Source organism: Nilaparvata lugens, chromosome 7 (assembly GCF_014356525.2).
Source record: "Nilaparvata lugens isolate BPH chromosome 7, ASM1435652v1, whole genome shotgun sequence".
NCBI classification, from domain to species: Eukaryota; Metazoa; Arthropoda; class Insecta; order Hemiptera; family Delphacidae; genus Nilaparvata; species Nilaparvata lugens.
The window spans coordinates 49115455-49135663 of NC_052510.1; the positions used below are offsets into that span (position 1 = coordinate 49115455).

A 20209-nucleotide genomic window follows, 5' to 3' on the forward strand; every position below is an offset into this window, starting at 1 on the left:
GTTGTATATTATATGAATGAACACTTTTCATTTTTGAAATAAAAACACACAATGACTGTGACTCGGTCAATTTTTTTCATTTTTGACCTATCTAGCTTGTAAACTCTGGGCTTGAAATTGAATTTTTCTCAAAATCCACCAGAAAGCTTAGCACAGCGAACTTTAAAATAACTGATGGCTAATGTTTGTTCTACAGATGGGTTTGAATAAATAGGTTCCCTGATTGATATGTGAACCCTATTTGAAATTCCAACTCAAATCCTATTCAATATTATAATCTACATTCCAGATTCCATCTCATTTATTAAGGAAGCAGAAACTGAAACTTGATATTTTATATGAGAATGTAAATTTGGCAAGTCAGTGGGCGAGAATCTTTCAGTTTCTGAGCTTTGATTGAGTCATTAAACGTTATGCAATCTATCGGTCATTTTGGGATATATGCTGGTAGCCATTCGAATACTTTATTATTCTTCTAGTAAAATTAGGTTCATAACAGTCGTAAGTTTATAGTATTTCGCTTTTCTTTATCGAACTTGCCTTTCATTTCAAACTTTTTTGGAACACGTTTTGTAAGCGTAGGTCTGCATTCATTATGTGAAACACCAGGGAACCGTTTCAATGTTATTTCCTACTAATGCGCCCCTATAATATTTTATTCAAATCTGTCAGTTCTAGTGTCAAATAATAGATTTCTCTTGTCGTACCGTATGCTAATTCCATTCCATATTTCATTTTTGCTAAAAAATGTTTCTTCCAGGTTCCTTTCCAAGGGCAAAACCATTTCGGCTCTTTTCAATCTCCTAGTGCAAACTGTTAGTCCAAAAATTTTGCACGACAAACTTTATTATGTAAATTGAGGAATTATGTAAACTTTGATATTTTTATGCTGGTATCATTTTATCCATTATGTAGACTAGCAGGTCCACTTCGTAATATTTACTTGATACTCCATGAATATTATAATTTCTAACATCTTTGTCCTTGTTTCATGATTTCTCAAACAAAAATACGTTGAGTTCGTTCTTTCTTGTATATTATTATTATTCAAATGTGTTTCAACTTCCTAGATAAACTAGACTCATTTGAATCCTATTATTATTGAAATAATTTATCTATATTGAAATTGTCTATTATAGATTATCATATTGAATGAAGCTTCATTGAAGAAAACTTTAGTGAAGGTTCTAGGAGAATTTCCCATTACAAGGTTGAAATAATGTATTATTTTTATATCCTTGTAACATTTTTATCAATAATTGATCCATGCTAAGTATGAAAATATGATACAAGCTCCCATACATTTGAAAGATTTCAGTTGTTTGTTTCTTGTAAGAACGTAGTTTCATTGTTTGTTGGTATCCTCAAATAATTTTGGGAGTTGAGAATATCTCGATCCATGATGAATTGGGATCACTTTCGATTTACCTCTTCATTAAGCTGCGTTTACACCAAAGTTATTAACAAAATGTTTATAACTTAATCCTTATAGATTCTATTATATTGAACATAACTTATCATACACATGATGAGCATATGTGTTTGTCAAGTTCCGTTCAATCTAATAGAATCTATAAGGATTAAGTTATTAACATTTTGTTAATAACTTTGGTGTAAACCCAGCTTTAGCGTCTTGCAGCCATTATTCGTAAATAACATAAGACTGATTTTTAAACAAATTGGAGAATAACTCATTCTCAAAAGACTATTCAAAGATACAATTAATTTCAATAGTATTGAAAGCTGGAGTTGTTTGCTCGTTGGTAGTAAAGTAGAAAATCAAAAGTGAATTTTTTGAGTTTGATCTCAAAGCTGCATACACAGACCATTGTCTCAATGTGGTTATGCTAGTCTTGTATATTATTTGTATGTACAGTAGTTGTGTATCATGAATAATTACGTCCTATTTTCCACGTTATAAAAGAAACCATTTCTTGTCTTGAAAGCATCATAAAATCGTGCTGCGAAAAACACGAATGTGCTTTCGGACGATTTTCACTCTTATCTGACAATGTAGCTGGATGTCAGTTGCATATGAAGCGCTAGCATTCAACTTGTTTGTTCCATGTTTATGAGCTGCAATTTCGTTCTCCTCCACTTTTTGCGATCGTTGTGCAACTGATACTAGAATGAGATATGGCGGCTCTTTAGCAATTGAAATTCGCTTAAAATTGAAATAGTCGGTCGGCGAGTATGAAAAGAGGTTCGGAAATATTTGCGGCAATTTTGTGGCATAACTTTGAACATGTAAATTGCGGTGTCACGATGGAAAGCTTAGCAGGGAAATTTCAGCAGAGTGAAGTTCAAATAATACGTAACTAACCTACACACCGGCGGTGTGACTTTCGGTTTCCCAGACGACGTCAGTGACTGAAATCTGCGCGGATTTCGTGTTTGTGGTGTTATCGGCGGGTGTCTATCTTTATGGCCGATAAGATGCGAGTTTCCATCTGAATTGCACGGCTCGCCACGATAAAACGCCTCTGTTAGCACACCCTTTTCCGCCCCAGCCCCCTGAAACATGAAAAATGCAGGTAAACACGGGAAATCAATTATCTCTGTAACCATTGATCGGAAACAGTCCTATTATATGTCATTCGATTTGTTACATTATGGACTACAATATTGGTTATATTCATTTTTCCAATAAAATTAACAGTTTTCTTGATAAAATGATATATATGTAAAAATCTAGGGGGTTTGTGATTTGATTTTTTTGTTTTCTTCGATTAACTTCGAAACAAGTAGTTTTACAGGAAAATGAGCCGAATAATTAATGTAGCCACTGTCATTGCAAATCCATTGATGTATATTGTTATGTATTTTCGATCCTATTTGACGCTGTGGAAGGGGAAACGGTCGACGCGTAACGGCGCGGCTGACTCACTTAGCCATAGTAAACAGCAAACTGGTAATCAATTATCTCTGTAACCATTAATCGGAAAAAAATCTATCATATGTCATTCGATTCGTTGTGGATTCGTAAATGGACTAGAATATTAGTCTTATTCATTTCCTCAATAAATCAAACAGTTTGCTTGATAAAATAATTTATATGTAAAAATTTAGGGGTTTTTCGATTTGATTTTTGTTTTCTCCGATTAACTTCGAAGCGAATAATCTAAAGAAAATTAGACAAATAATTAATGTAGCCACATTCATTGCGAATCCATTGATGTATATTGTTATTTATCTGCGATTCGATTTGACGCTGTGGAAGGGGAAACAGTCGACGCAGTATGGCGTGTGGCTGACTCTTCAACATAGTAAACAGTAAAATACAGCAGTAGTAGGCCTACTGCTTTCTAAGTTGCATCTTATTCACACTATGGCGCTCGAAACAATCAATTTTGTCTATTGTTTTGACATGCGATGAAAGTAATTTTTCACATTTTAATTCTCTAAATTCTCTAAAATCATTTTGTTGTTATATATGTGCTAAATCATGCATTCTATGACAGACAAAGATATTGTTTGCAACCGATAAAATATTCATACTATTACATACCGTAATATAATAGATAAATTTAAAATATGTGTGTATGATCATAATTCTATGCTAAAATTTATCATAAGTTATGAATTCAAAAACTGAGATAAATCATAGATTACAATAGTGTTAACAGTGGCAATTTCCTGAAAAATCATAGTGTGCAGTGTTTGCTGTTTTCTACAGTTAATATTCTACAAGCCAGGTTGATAATATACCTTCAGTTGAGCCAAATATATATGACGGCTGAGGCATAAAAAAATTTATACATTGGGCTTGTTGAGTTGAAACTTTCTATGATTCTATTTGTAAAGTACTTATCTTCCGTTCTTACTAGTTGAATCTATATTATTTAGACAGTCCAATATGAAAATTCAGTAGATTCTAAAGATGAAAGCCATGCAAACATACAAATTAAGGAAGAGTAAGCATGCATAAAAGGTAGGAAAATCATGAAAGTGTTTCACATTTAACCACAAAGTACCCTACCGTATAAGATTAATTGAAAGATGATTCATCATCTTCTATTATTTTTGTTAACATATCGATTTTTCACCTCCACTCGCATCTTGTCATTCATTACACAAGGTTGGCAGAAGCTTTCATTTATGTCGATTAATGTTGATTGAAATTGATTTTGATTAGGGCACCAAAAGAATAGATCTATTGAAATTCAAATGCTATTTGGATGACGTTCACATTCCACTGGTTTTTTTACAATAATTGTTACGTTGAAGAGTGAGGCAATTCAATCCATTTGGAAGTAAAAGGAAATCACAGTGCGATTTGAACAGTGGATAGTAACTTTGAAATTCAGTTGCTCAATTGATTTCGGCTTGATACTATCATTTGTAATTATAGTTGATCAGAAATATTCATTGTATATAATGTTTATATTTCAGTTTGACTAATCTTCTATCACAGTCTCGCTTCCATTCATAAACATGATAATCCTAAATACGTTAATTACTTTAAAATGTAGCTCATCTTACGTCGAACAATGTACAATACAAACAATTTTCATTAAATTAGTCTACTATTATGAAGATCATTGGAATTTCTGCCTGTGAATGAGAAAAAGTCATTTTATGAGCCTTGAAATTCGTACCTAGAAAAAGTTGCATTATTACTAGAAATTTTGTTATTTTTACTATTTATTATAGGTACTGTACATTGATTTTTGTGATTATAGAGATCAAATACTTTATTCTGAATCAGGATAAGGATAAATAGGGAAATTGTGAGATGGGGATAACATCCATAGTTTCATAGCATCAATTTGAAAGCTCTGATAATAATGATTTGAACGGAACTGCGATTCTGGCTTGGTATTGCCTCTTCATGTTCAGTGAGAATAGAAAGCTTCAGAGTAATTCGTTCTCACTATATGTGATAATATTGGTAGTATTTGGTAACATTTGTTAATATTTGAACCGAATGTGCAACAAATTAATCTACTTTCAGCTTGAACATTATTTTCAACTTATCAGGAGTACAGTATTATCATATAGTATCTCAGGTAGGCCCACCCTTTTATTTTCTTGTTCACGTGATCTGATAATATTAATTCCATTATCAAGTAGTGCTTAAATTATAAAGAGTGATTAAACAAGATGAAACACAAGAAAAGCTATGAAAAGAAATTCTGAATCTTCATTTTTCACAAAATAAGGATAAGATGAAGGAGTCAGACACTTAATATATCATGAAACTTCGTTGAAAAACATCAATATCTGAAACTAGAGTTATCAAATTGTGTTACCTCTGACTCGTATGGAGAAGGCACACTTCAAATTAATATAATAAATTCTGTGAGCAAACAACAAAATCCTGATTTTTAAGAGTAATATTTTACTCTTAGTAGGAGTATTGAAAAGTGAAAATCTATATACAGCGCATGTCAAACAATAGACAAAATTAATTGTTTCGAGCGCCATAGTGTAAATGAGATGCAATGTAGACAGCAGTATTATTCTCTTTGCTAAGGATACCTGGGCATAGCTTGTAGGCTAGTAGGGACAAGATCAATTTTTTCCCCCTGTTGATAAATACAGTATTTACACTAGCAGCAGCAGAACATATTCAGAATAAACTGCCCATTAAGTTTTGTTTGAAAGTTATCTAAATAATCTTGAAACTTATGGATAAGGAACTCTTCCAAATTAATCTAAGGTTTGTTTAAAAATGTAATTCTTCTTTTATTATTCACCAACTTTGGGTTTGCTCTACTAATGTGTTTTATCTAATAGTGCACCTGAACGATGAAAGAAGTGCACTTCGGTCGTGTGCATACTGCATACAGCCTGCCACGCGATATTTATCGCAGCCGGCAGCTACAATTGCGCGGCATAGTTGCGCCGTGTATTCGTTTGCATAACGTCCAACAAAAACGCGCGGCAACAGTGACTTAATCAACTTTTTTTTCAGTTTGCGCCAACTTCGACATTTTCGCTCCTGGTTACTGGAGACAATAAAACAGTAGCTGCGCAGTCTGCATTGTCTACGTTGACTGCAACCTGGTGAAGCCTGAAGTGGGTTACAGTGAGATTCACTTCAATCTGTCAGCATTCCTATGGAACGAACATTAATGCTTCCCATTCACACAATGCTGACAGATTGGAGTGAATTGTCTTGGGTGCACTACATCCTCGGTTGAGGAGAAAGTGAATTGAAACGGTTGCATGTCTCATTCAGTAGATATGTCTCGTCATTTGTTTCAATCGGGTCCATTCATTGTCGGTTAAGTATATTGGCTGCTGTATTAGGTACAAAGCGCATTACGTTCAAGTTGTGTTGGCTATCACAGCGGAAGTAGTCGACTTTCTAATGTTGCAATCGAGCTCTGCAAAGAAGTGTGTTGCCAGAGAATAGCTATACATTGATTAGAATAGCTAGATTGGTTATGGTGCTGCCTTCTTGGTGGAATAAATTGGTAGATTTTGTTATACTGTATTCTGATATTTTCAATATGCCAATTTATGTAGATACAAAACAATATTACCTTAAAGGAATATCTAGACAGCATTCTGTTTTTTTATCATGTACAGTTCAATAATTATTATTATATTATGCATATTCATCAAAAAACGTTTTGTGAGATTTCAAGTTTATTGTGAGTGTGGAAATTCCTTTGGAAATTTGAAGAAGGCTTGTAACCGAATTGGCCAATTGACGTTTCATCATTCTATCAAGAAGTGACGGTCGAATTATCAATATTATTGCCGGCCCTACAATAAATCAATATTAAGATAATACAAAAACATTGTTATTATTACATTGAAAACTTCATGTGAAAGAATGTCATTCATCATCGTCATCAGCACCATTCTCAGTTGGCAAAAGTGTCTCAACTCCAAAATTCTGTTATAGAAAGATGAATTTTCCCTGAAAATTAGTAATGAGTTTTTCAATTGGAATTACATAGAAATTTTTGAAGCATGGAATAGTTTTAGGTCTTATATTGAACTGAAATTTATTTTTTTATGTATTAATAGTGTTTCTTATTTAAACTAAATGAAAAACATACTAATCACTGAAACTTGTCAATTTGTCCCTCAGAATGGGAAATAAACCCATTCAGAATCAGTATAGTAGCCTACTCGAGTGTTTGATGTAGTCTACTCCTTGATTTTAACCATTTTATACATTCTCTTGATGTCATAAATCGTCCGAATTTGTCATGATAGTCAGGGGTATCAGTTCTCTTTAATCAACCCCCTATTTGATTGAATCCAGTAAGTAAGTTTTGTGTTTCCGTTCTCTTGAATCAATCCCTCAATTGAATAAAATCACTAGTTTTATGTCTCGTTTCTCCACTGTATTTAGTCCTGTTATCTTAAATCAATCTCTTACTTGAATAAAATATCTAGTTTTGTGACTTCATATCTCCACTGTTCTTGGTCCGGGTTATCTTAAATCAATCCCTCTCTTGAATAAAATCTCTAGATTTGTGTCTCCTTTTCCACTGTACTTAGTCTTTAGTCCATTGTCACTCCACCACATGGCTGGGTACCGTAAATAAGTACATTGTAAAGCTTGTGGGCTGCGCAATGTATAGAAAAATTGAAATAATCAACCCACATTGCTGGCAGCCATCAAGTTGTATGATTGGTTGGGCTGAGAGCTATTGGACGACAGATGAACTGATGCATGGCAGATGTTTGATGAAACCATCGACCAATTGCAGTGACAGAAAAATTGCAACAACAACCATGTATGAAGGGGTGGGGATGGTTAGAGGGGGGGGGGTGGAGAGCGCGCCCACCGGCATAAAAAGTAATTAAAGTCGGACTTTGTGACTGTACTGCCCTTATTGTGGACTTTATTATGAGGGAAGTCAGCGAGCAGCTGGCATGATACGGTGCATCATTGACCAGAACGCAATCATGTTGCAGTCTTGCATTCTTTCTGCATTGAAAACAGCTTCTCATTGCCTGAGGAGTGATCGTTTTGCTCAAATTTTCTAATTACAATATTGATTGTTAAAGAGAGTGCATGCTGAATGATAATGATAGCTGCAATGACAAGCGATGTCTTTTAATATTCACGTTAAAAAGTGAACAAGGCTCTTTGTTGTGAATGGGTTTGGCTGTTCCACAGCTCCTAATAAAAGACACGGCTCCAATTTATGCATGTATCTTCCTTACAATTCAAATTAATATTTTCGAATGTTCAGAATGGGTTCGCTGTATATAATTATCTGTCGTTCTGTTGAGCTTCTTGGCTGGAAGCCTCTTTCCTTTCCTCTACTCTCCTTGTTGCGTGCTCCATTAGTTCCGAAATTTTATTGTTAGTCTGTGTTGTGCATCTCCTTTTACATTCAATTCATCGTGTCAAAAGTCTGTTGCTGCTTGTCCGATCTCACTGCTTCTTTCTCCTTCGAAACGAACGTCTTCCACCAACTGAATGCTTCCTGTTCTAATTAAGTAGTTGAATATCACTATTAGTGCAAGTCGTTGAGACACCTTAACAAGGGGCTAGGTCCGTCCACTGATGCACACGCATGCCTTTACTTTACATCCATTTAACACTCCCAACTTCACTTACACTAATGTTCCACCTTTTTCTCACTTTATGGTTACTGGTTACTCCATATCATCAATTGTTACATCCTCGTTGAAAGTGTGAAAACGTAAACTTTTCTCAATAAAGTTGGCACTGTTCAATTGCTTATTTAACTATGCTAATACAGATGCTTCCATAAGACTGACACCTATAAAGTCTAGTTGTTTCGAGCTTCCTATTAGCATTTTCAACCCACTCATAGGCTTCTAGTGTTTCATTTGCATTGGAGTCTGTTTTCTGTTCAGTAATGAAAATTGAATTTATACTTCCCGATAATTGAATTATTCAATTTCCTTTCAGAATAATTAATGAAATCATATATTTTAAAGAGAGCAGTTGAATGAATAAATAGAGATGGGTAAAAATTTCATGGATATTTGATCCATTAACTACAATTTTTTCATGTTCTATCTTTTAATTTTCATATCATCATCAAATGGTCAATTTTATCGGTTCAAATGTTCAATTTATTTTTTCCTGAGTTATTATGTTCTTCAATACGAATGTCCTTCACGAATCCTGTGCTTCTTGTTCCAATCAAGTAGTTGAATATCACTTCAGACACTGCAAATGATCTGAAATTATTTGATGACTGGGAATTTCAGGGATAAGACGAGTATTACAATTTTTACTTCTCTTTGTCATGATAATTGACAAAAAATATACTAATTTTTATTTTTCACCTATTTCTCTCTGTCCTATTGTTCTCTCATTGCATTGAGGTCGGCTCAAATTTTTTTTTTAAATCGGTATGCTCATACATTGTACGCGTGCGGTAATGACATTTGACGCGGTACATAGAATATTATAGCATTGGTATAAAATGCATTCTTTCTTTGCATTGAGGTTGGCTCATAATATTTTTTTTTTATTAAATCGGTATGCTCATACACTGAACGCGTACAGTAATGAAATTTGTTGCGATAGACTAGATCGTAGCATTGGTATTAGATGTAGGCATCCCTGCTTATATAACTTATAGTTCATATCATAGATGATTATAATATAGACTAATATTATGATGTATGTATGATCAGAGGTGTCCACTCCTGAATAGCCCCCAATTGAGTACACTCTACCCCAAAAATAGAAAATAAGGCACCCACACATGAAAGGGGTCATCAGTTGCATTTTTGTTATGCATTCTATGGTTCATTTTTTTTTTAATCAATCAACATTTTTTTTCTCTTCCTTGTCATCCTGAAACCACTTAACAAATAATAATCTTTTGTATTTCTAGGAAAAATCATCTTGGATACATCAGTCCAACAAAGACTTATTCATCATTGTAGATGTTGACATGTTTTCCACTTGAAACAATAGCAACTATTTACTAAGTTGCAAACAATTGACGAAGCTGAGGAAGAACATGCGTGCTGTCAGTGACATGCAGCCTAAGTTGAAGGGTTGAAGAAGAGCGCTTATTTTGTTACGGCGGTTTGTGTTTGAGGCGAAGACCTTCCTCACTTGTGAACATTGTTTGTCTGGCTTTGACCCGCTAACCATAATAGTACACAAATGGCGTCCTCCAACACACACGCATGCACTCAATAAACACATGCCCAGAATAAATAATATGGCAAAGTCAAGACATGTGAGCAAGTGGTTTGGAGAGAGAAGGATGAACATTGGTGTGGAGGGTGGAATTCTGGAATTTACGCAACAGCACAATAACACAGCATTGGAGACTCGTGCACCCAGCCCAAGGAGAGGATATAGGTCTACTATACACCATCGTTGCACCCTGCCGCCCATACCAGAGATAACTGTCACAAGTCTGTGTATTTCGAGTGGATAAGGTAAATAAACATACAAGCAAGTGCTGACAACCCTCAATTCAACCCCTAAAAGGCCGACGTCAACTTGAAAAAACCAATTTGGTCTGAGACTTTGTTTATTTATCATACAACTAACACACATACGTGCAGCACTACATGGTGTTTTGAGATAAGGTTTTGTGTGATGTTCTAAATAGAATGATAACTGAAAAAATGATGATAACTAAATAAAATATTACAAACTATCATTTCTTGTGTATTTATTATGGATGAATTAATAAGAACAATATGGAAACTTGAAGTACCCTTTATTATAGTAACCTCTGTATAATTTTTATCATGGATGCCTTTACTTATCAAAATCGTTGTTATTTGGAGCTAAATTGCCAAGTTTTGTAGTTGATTTGGAGTCTCCAATGTTTCGAGGGAAGATTCAAAGAGAAAGCAATAACTTTTACCAAATCATCTCATATTTCAGAGGAAGCTTTTGGTGGAAATAGTTCCACTATCTATGGGTTTCCTGTCTCTATCATTATTGAATAAGTTACTTGGTGGAAATTCCTTCATTCCAAGATTCCTTGATTCAATTGAAAATTTGAATTGTTGTAATGTTATGAGTATTTGATTTAAAAGTGAATGCAATCAAGCAGTAACGATCATTTTTCTTTTTTTTCAGGTGGGTTAATCAGTTTCATATGATCTTTGGTAACTGTGTGGTGAGTTTTGGGCTATGCCTATTGTCTTCTCCCAATCATATTATATTATAATTATGATTTGTGATTGTCAATGTGATAAAAGTAAAAGTAAATTGATTTACAAACTCATTTGATTGAGTGCTATTCTCACATAATTTCTAGTGATTCATCATTTCATCTTGTTTGAAGAGACTATTTTGAGAAGAGCATTATAATCAAGTCTAAGACTTGGTGTATAAATTGTACTAGTTGGGCAATAATTACCCAAGTAGTCTACTTCATGTCAATTCTACAAAAATGATTCTACAAGAACGAATTCATTTCACCAAGTGCATCCAGTAAAAACTTAAATTGAATTTGTATGTTGGAATTTTTTGTAATTTATTATTCGACTCATTTAATCATTCTTAGTTTGATGAGTAGGTTTAGTATGTTTGATTAAAGTGGTGGAAAAGGGTAGGGCCTGGCGCATGCGCGAGATTTAGGCTCTCAGGTTGTAAATTGCTATCATTTTTTAGGTGACTGTGACAATAGCTCATCTGCTTGAGCCGGCCTGTTAACGGGACCCGGCGGTTAGCATAGCAATAGCATAGCAGGTTCTCAACACATCATCATCTTCTCAAGAGAAGCGAGACAGTTGGACGACTTCGCTCTCCTCTCTCTTTGTCAGGAGAGTGAGAACTTGAGTCCATATGTCGACAAGGTGATTGTTGCTGGCTTCGCATCAGCCCAAAGTCCTCCTCCGAAGAGGAAACTTCTACTTCACTTGGTCCGAAGTTTGATACGCGATCATCCGGACTCTGTTGCTTCCTATAGTAAGGTCCACGTTATAATGGCATTCGACAAAAATAGGAGAGAACAGCGTTGCCGATTCTCTGCCTTGCCACTGCCTTCTATAAAGGATAGCTGATACCGGTATATCTCATGTAATATTAACATTCAAATATAATCAATTATATTTTTTCTAAATAAAATATTTTTCTATTATTAAATAATAAGTTTTCATAATTGAGAACCAATATTTTGATTAATTATATTCCTTCATTGTTAAAAATCGATCTGGCAACGCTGCGGAACCAGAAAAGGATAGACAACGATAGGAAGACCAATGTTTATCAAATACTGTAATTATAATGAGGACTTCACTATACACTATATTATGCTCATCTAAACTGGTTGAACAAGAAAATGAGGTGGTATTTATGTCGACAGGTCATTCACATTAATATCATCTATTACAGCTAATAATGAAACTCAACTGTAACTATAAAGATTTACAGTAACTGTAATGGAACATGACAGTTTGGGATTTAAATAATTCCTGTACCCAAGACTAATAAATAAAAATGGGGTGGTATTTATGCTGACGGGTTCATTCACATTAATATCATCTATCACTACTAAATTAAACTTAACTGTAACAATAAATATTTGCAGTAACTGTAATGATTATTAACTATAATGCAACTTGACAGTTTAAGTTTGAAACATAATCTTGAGCTCTTAAGCACTTTTACGATAGAGCAAATAGATTCGGTGGGAGAATTTATTATGCGCTAAAATAATATCCTTGATTGAGTGATGTGACTTCATATTGGGGCAGATCAGGAAAGTGTTCATATTGAGTTATTCTGCATCCACCTAAATTAGCTTTACTTATCTCGCTTCAGCACCATCGTACAAGCACTGCTCTGCATTCCTGCTATTTGGTCTTGTGGACAGCAATCCTAGTAACTATTGATGAATGAAATCTATCGATCTATCGATTTTGGTACGAACAGTGAGTTCAAGTAGGGATTGTGATCAACCTTCTAGTACAAAACTCAAGTAAAGTATGGGAGTGAGCAGAGTAGTTGAGCTTCGATCGCGTTTCAGTACGATGACATACTGATATTTTTTTCATTTCCATTTGATAAGTGGCATCGATTTTCATTTCTTTTATCAATCAATCAATCGAAAAATCTTTATTGGTTCTTCAAAAAAAAAAAACATTTTAATAAAATTGAAACTGAAAGCTGAACCGCGACCCTCTCCATCTATTCGCACCTATAGCCGGTTCAAGGAATTCTTTATAGTATGTTGTGGTAATGCCAACTCTACATCATTCCAAGTTTTCTAATCAAATTATTGATTGAGTCTTTTGTGTTGATACAGTTATTAATTGAATTGATTGATACAGTTATTAATTGAAATTTGTTAAATTAAAGTATTCCATTTTTGGAATAACACGTTTCCTCGAAATGTCCTAAAATCCCAACGTTTTCCTGATATGATCGAAGAAATGGGTATCTTTCTTGAGAGACTGTGAATAACTCCAGATGCCATGATTTTAATCAAGATGCCTTCACTATCATTGTGAAAAGCCTGTTACTATTTCTATTACTTATATCAGTGGGAGGGTTCAATAAAAGGTAAACAGTGTTCGAAATAGCGACTGATGACGCGTTTCTTGTGAGGGTGCCTAATTTGCGGCGTCTTGTACTAAATTTAGGATATTCATGGGAGATACGTCCATGGCGTTCGGGGTGGGGGCACTCCTGCTTTTAAACGTAAAATGTGTATCATGGAAGATTATAATATGTGATATTTATCATATAAGTTTATGTAATAAATATTACATATTATAATTTTCTATGATACACACTTCAAGTAAGTAAGCGGGGTGCCCTCTCTTAAATAATCTTAAATTCAGTACAAGCCACCCCAAAAATAAGGCACCCTCACTAGACATGGGTTATCAGTTGCAGTTTTTTGTTAAGTACTTTATGGTTCATTTGCGTTATAGTGCATTTGCATGAAGAGAAACTCCCAATTATAGCCTACTCTTTCGCGGTTTGCGAGGGGGAGGTTGTTTTGAACCCTTGATACAATTTTCTGTACTCCTATTATTGTGTACTCTTTCAGTAACCTTTCTTCACCCTTGTTGCTTGTAATTTTTGTATCACATGAGCCTCCTCTCCGCAGTAGATCCTTGGTGAAGATGAGCATGGCCGCTAGCCGCTAGGTCCACCGTCCACCATGGTCCAACACAAGCAACAGGACTCACATTATCGTCCAGTAACCGGTTACTCACAGCGTAATAAGATTTCCTGTTGGTTTTCCACTCTTCTTCTCCTTGTTTTCGCTGGTTATTGACATTGCTCTGCTCGCCCCAACGAGGAGGCGAATCTTGCGAATTATTGATTATTTCTGGAGGCAAGGGAAGGTGCACTGTGACCGCATTCTTGGGCCTTCCATTGTTCCCCCGGCTGAATTCAGTCTGGTAAACACTTTTTTCGCTCCCTTGAAGAATTCCCCTGCAATTCCCCCGTCGTGTTGCCACGTTCTTCAAACTATTCTCTCCTCGGTGGACATCGCTTTTTGTTCCATCAGCTAATAGAATGTTTTCGTCCATTAAGTAATCAATTAACATTGCTGTATCAAGCTGCTAGATTTTTTATTTGCCTGGAATGTGTTTACTCCTCCAATACTTGACTTCTCAAACTAGACTATGTAATGCACAAGAGGATGAATTTATTCACATAAAATGAGTAGATTTCATTCATATTTGATGTGAATTTTTATTGATTGATTCACTTTGAAAGATATTTCATAAAAATAATTTAAAAAATACATAAAAAACACTAGGCTCACGCAAGCTTTCTATCTGTTAAAATTTATCTCGAATAATAAGAGTACATTTTCTAAAATGAATTAATGAAATAATTAATTAATCGATAAATTAATCGATGATTTGATTAATAAATCGATAAAATTAGATTCGAGATTCGAGATGTTGAAGCTATCAGAGGAAATGCACTTAGGGTTTAGGGTTGTGAATGTAATTTGAATTCACTCACAACATTTTCATTATATTATTATACTACCTCATATTCGTAAATATCTTTTCCGTTTTGCTGCTTTTCACAATCTTCTTCTTCACGGACGGGATGTTTCTTTATGATAACTACAGTATTTACAACTTTAAATTGCGGAAATTCTGTAAACCAACTTTCAATAGCACCCTCCTTCCCAAATTGGCATTTGAACAATTTCTACTCATGCAAGTTTTTGAAATTTTATCCTTGTTAAATAATACATAACTAACTATATATTAATATAGTCTATAAACCAACTTTTAATATCTTTTTTTCTTACCCAATTTGAGAGAGGACCAGGAGTCCTAACTCCGCCATAATAAAGCCATATAATCAAGGCATATATAATCAATTTGTCTCTTTCAAAATCTCTCCCAATATGTCTCTCAATCAATATATCTTTCCCTATTGGTATTGGAACGATTTCTACTCATGCATGTTCTTGAAATGTTGTACTTGTAACCTCAAACAAATAGTAAGGTTCTGAGCTCGTAAGGCTCGTTACCCGGCCGCACCCCTGCAAGCTAGCTCTTCGGTGGTCTTCATTACTCCACTTATGGCCGTGTACCAAATGGATACGTGAGGCTTCATCCAGTTTCATTGAAATTTTATTGGTTTTGACGGTTGGGAAGCGTGTTGCGCAGTCGTGAACAGTCGCAGAAATCCATTAATTTTGCCGCCACTTTTTATTCGCGCGTTTATTATTTAAACAGGTCCGTTTTGCATTTAATAAACAGTTGTGTTGTGCTAGGTGCCTCTCACACTGTGTCAGTTATCGTGCTGGAACTATTTTATGTACCTACTTTATATCTATGTTTATCCTCCATTCCTACATCCCTACTGTGTCAGCTATATCTATCTACAGTGAGAATCTATCGGCAGTGCAATTATCGTGTATGAATTACTGGTGGCATCCGTTAGCTCGTTTGAAAGTTCGCGGCAAATTGTGGGGCGCGTAAAACGCGTGCGCGCGCATTTGAATTTCTCCAGCTATTGCCACTTTATTGGCACCCATAAAATGGATCACCTATTGGAAAGGTCTCACACATATTCAACTGTACTCGTAGAAATTTCATTTCCTCCAAACACGCAATCTTTCAAATATGTATCATATTGATTGATTTCAACGAATGAAAAATGGCCTGGAATTGGTTTATTGCTCTCGTTTATATCTATAATCTCATACAACCAACCTCTTTTGGATGGATATTAAATATGTATCCAACATTAATTAACAGTTATTGTATCTAGATTGATAGCTGAGAGTATATGGTGGGAATCAATTTGCAATCGAGAGGAGTTTTCCTATTTGATCAGATCCCATGACGTTTCTTACTTTTCAAATTCAAGTTAATTTTATCGAAGGTGTCAATCAATATTTTTCAAACATTTATCTCATTTGCAGAGAAGTTGAGTTGTGATGGAATCAACTATAATTCTGAGACTGAGAGTACGATATACTATTGATTGAATCCCTAACTTTTTCTGTTTTGTTGTATCAGCTTACTTGACATGAAAATCAAACCAATCACTTGAAAAATTATTAATATTCTTTAAGTTCAACCCTACCAATATTAGGAGTATTTTAGTGACAGAGTAGAGTAGATCTCTGTTCAATCTCATGGAAGTATGGATTAGAGACGATATTAGAATAGTGTAGGTTTTTTTCCTTAATTTTGAGCAGGGGTGTATGTAGGGGGGGGATGATCCAGAGGCCGCGCCCCCCCCCCCCGAAATAATGAATATAAGTATAGTAATCTGAATTACTGATGGTAAAGGTATTTTTGACGGCCTGACGGTAAAGTAAAAAGGGCGTTCAGCGAAAATTACCCTCTAAATATCAGCAGCAAAACTAAGTGATATAAAGTATCATGGGGTGTTTACTTGAAATCACTTAACCTTACATTAACCTTGGCCCCCCCCCCCCAAAAAAAATATATTCTACATTCGCCACTGATTTTAAGTACTCCCACGCTTAAACACAGATATTTTACAGATCTGCAAGAACCCAACTTCAAGACTAGTTGGCCGCTAAGGCTTAGTATAGTATCAATGCTATCCAGAGATTTTCAGTTTGTTTAATTTGGTAAATGCATGCCTAACCGGAAATTAGGAGGAACCGAGTTCGATTCCCGGCCTGGCAAATAATTTTTAAATGTTAGCTCCAATCGAATTTCCTTTTAGCTGTTCATATCACCCTGTTGTCAATATTTGCAGTTGCAGAAGTCTTGGGGTTGAGAATGGTTGACAGCTTTTAATTTGGAACTAAGTTCATTAATCATTTCAGGAATGGGATTATTGGAAAAAAATCCTTACAACCATTGATTTCAATAAGATTTTTAAATACTGTATTCACAACTATGACTGTACAATGAACGCAGAAGAAATATCGTTGAGTAAGATTCTCCCAGACAATGAGAATTTATTATTTTTGTAATACTTAACGGTAAAGGGAAAGGATTCGAATTAAGGATTTGCAAGAAGCATGCTGCAGCTTAATAGTTATTACCCGGAAGGTGTAGTAGGATTGTACTGAGGTTTTATTGTTTGCTTAGTCAGTTTATTCCTCCTGCATTTTTTCTTGGATTTTTTCCTTGGCATTTTAGAGCCTTAGCTAACGAGCTAGCTGTGTTTTTCTAATTACAGCAATTGTACAATGAAATCTTAGTGAGCTTTCCTTGTTACGGTACCCACTTTTATTGCTTTCTCCCACCATATCATACTCTACTCGTTTTTATGTTGTCATCTTGATCTGTGTTTTAATAGACATCTCCCAACGATCGTCCAGATCTTCTCGTTGGTATCATACTTATTTCTAGATAAGGCATAACCATTGAGCTAGCCGTATTATGATATATATGAGGCCGTCAGCTTGTTGAGAATTACAGATTTTTTCAGAATTGAAGGACGAAATATTTGTGACCTTAATAAGGATCGCAACCGACTTATTAGATTAGTTTGATGATCAATTAGAAGAAAGTTAATAGTGAATAAGAAAAACGTAGTTCATTTGTATTTGTCTTTTCATGAGAAGCAAAATTATTGATTTCATGATCAGCATTAATCAAAATTGCATCTATCGATCAGCATTGAAAACTAAATGTGTTTTTGGAGGTGAAAATAAACTTTGGTATTTTACGATAAGGTACTGGTAAGTACATTGATTATATTTCTAAGAATAATACGAATCATATTATACCAATCTCTCAAAACCATTGATTGTTAACCATAGATCTTGTTCTTTTTGTGTAGTTGAGAAGTTGATATTGTGGTAATTATTCATATTAAATTTAAGGACTAAGAAATTGTCAAATACCACAGATTTTATTGATAATAATTAGAAAAACCGGTTACGGTTGTTACACCATTGTCAACCTCTTATAAACAGGACTTATCTCTGTTTTATCAGGGATTGACAATGGTGTAACAACCGTAACCGGTTTTTCTAATTATTATCAATAAAATCTGGTTTTTGACAATTTCGTAGTCTTTTTATTTAATACATCTTGTTATATTTTTTCATGCTTTTGTTGTATTATAATATTCCAAATAAAAAAATGATGAATTATACTGAGGATCCCATTCCATCTGTCCTTGATAACACAGTTATTATATATTACTTTCCAAATTGTGGCTTAGTCAACCATTGCATTTATTATTTGCTCTGCAGTGAAAATGCGTAAATCTCCACTTTATTATCTTTCTTCAACTGTCAATTTCGTTTCTGTTGATAGTTTGGTTTGTGGTTTAAACTTTGAAGTGGCTTACTCCGTTGACTGATATATGACCAACTCGTCCCAGAAACCAGGATTATTGGATTGGATTCCGGTGCTTTATGGTTATGATGACTCACAAGATTGATTTGTTTACATTTGTTTTTGTCAGCAGAATAAATGCCATTCATGAGTTGGTACTTATTGCACCTTCATCTTATTCAAAGCTCAGTGCTTTCTCAAATCATATATCATATTGTGCTGCTTCTATCGGCATTTTGCTGACAAGGATTTCTCTGATTTTTCCCGTTCCAGGCCGGAACTACCAATAGTTAGTTCATGATACTTTAAGGGCCGTTTGCACAGTCACAGTTTAAACTAAATTTCATTTTAAACTGGATTAGATCCGTATCAAGTATCGTTTGTTATAATGTGGCTCATTTTGAGTTTAAGCCAACAGCTGATTGAATTCAGTTTAAGCTTTGACTGTGCAAACGGCCCTAAATGTTCAAGTAGTAATATTTACAGTAACTATATTACCCAACTAGCCGTCAGGCTTGCTTCGCTCGCCATATCCGTCTAGCCAGGGGGCTCTGCCACCTGGACCCCCGACTGGATCGTCCAAGAATGAGATCAGCAGGCTCGCTTCGCTCGCCTGCATTTTTCATTTGAGCATTTTTATCATCTGTTAGGACGATCCAGTCGGGGGTCCAGACTAAACGTCTGGCTAAACGGATATGGCGAGCGAAGCGAGCCTGACGGCTAGTATTATTATATTCCCAGGAATAGCTCTGATTGAATTAGCATTGACCAATCAATTTTTCCGCGATAAATGCATTTCAATCTTCAACTTGGTGCCAACCTAACAAAGTCAACTCAACTTAATGCCAACCTGACAAAATTATTAATTTAGTTACCAGTTAACAACTGTTACGAAGAGGGTACTCTCTCTAGATTATAGTTCTATATCATATTTGACACTATCTCTCAAAAACGACTTCTGGAAAAAATGGAACACCTGGGGATTAGGGGTATACCACTAATATTATTTAATAGTTACCTGTTAAATCGATCTCAGATACTCAACACAAGCAATATGAAACTCACTGATTTTGGTCTGCCGCAAGGTACTGTCCTATCTCCCATTTTGTTCTTAATCTATATCAATGATCTCCTTAAATTAAATATAAGAAATTGTGATATAATATCATTTGCAGACGACACTGCTCTAACTTTCACTGAAAACTCATGGGATGATGTAAAAATTGCAGCGGAAAGTGGTCTCAGATTGGCGTTCTCTTGGCTTAATCAATACATAAAAGCGTCAGATTGGCGTTCTCTTGGCTTAATCAATACATAAAAGCCTCAACACAACTAAAAGCGTCTTCATGTTATTTTCACCCAATTCCCTTACTCAACCACGAACAATAGACAGTATAAAAATCCATCGATTAAACTGTAACGACCATAGACTTCTTAGCTGCTGTTCTTGTCAGAAAATTCAAAAAGAAAAAAGTTAAGTACCTGGGTATCTTGTTGGATCCACACTTAAGGTGGGATAATCAAATTAATAACATGTGTTCCAAACTAAAATTCCTTATCTACAAATTTC

General features: G+C 34.9%; 1 protein-coding gene across 3 annotated transcripts in view; it reads left to right on the forward strand.

Moving 5' to 3' along the window:
* The window catches only part of LOC111059681 (lysine-specific histone demethylase 1A), a 449197-nt gene that overhangs the window by 364328 nt on the left and 64660 nt on the right, over positions 1-20209 (forward strand). The window contains exon 12 of one of the 3 annotated variants that reach the window (XM_039433010.1): positions 11546-11589. The exons of 1 other annotated variant lie outside the window; for it this stretch is intronic. In XM_039433010.1, the coding sequence (XP_039288944.1) occupies positions 11546-11574 (29 nt within the window). In that variant the 3' untranslated portion in view covers positions 11575-11589. Of the gene's footprint in view, positions 1-9794; positions 9896-11545; positions 11590-20209 lie in introns of those variants that run through there. One more of the 3 variants, XM_039433008.1, reaches the window with a different exon arrangement.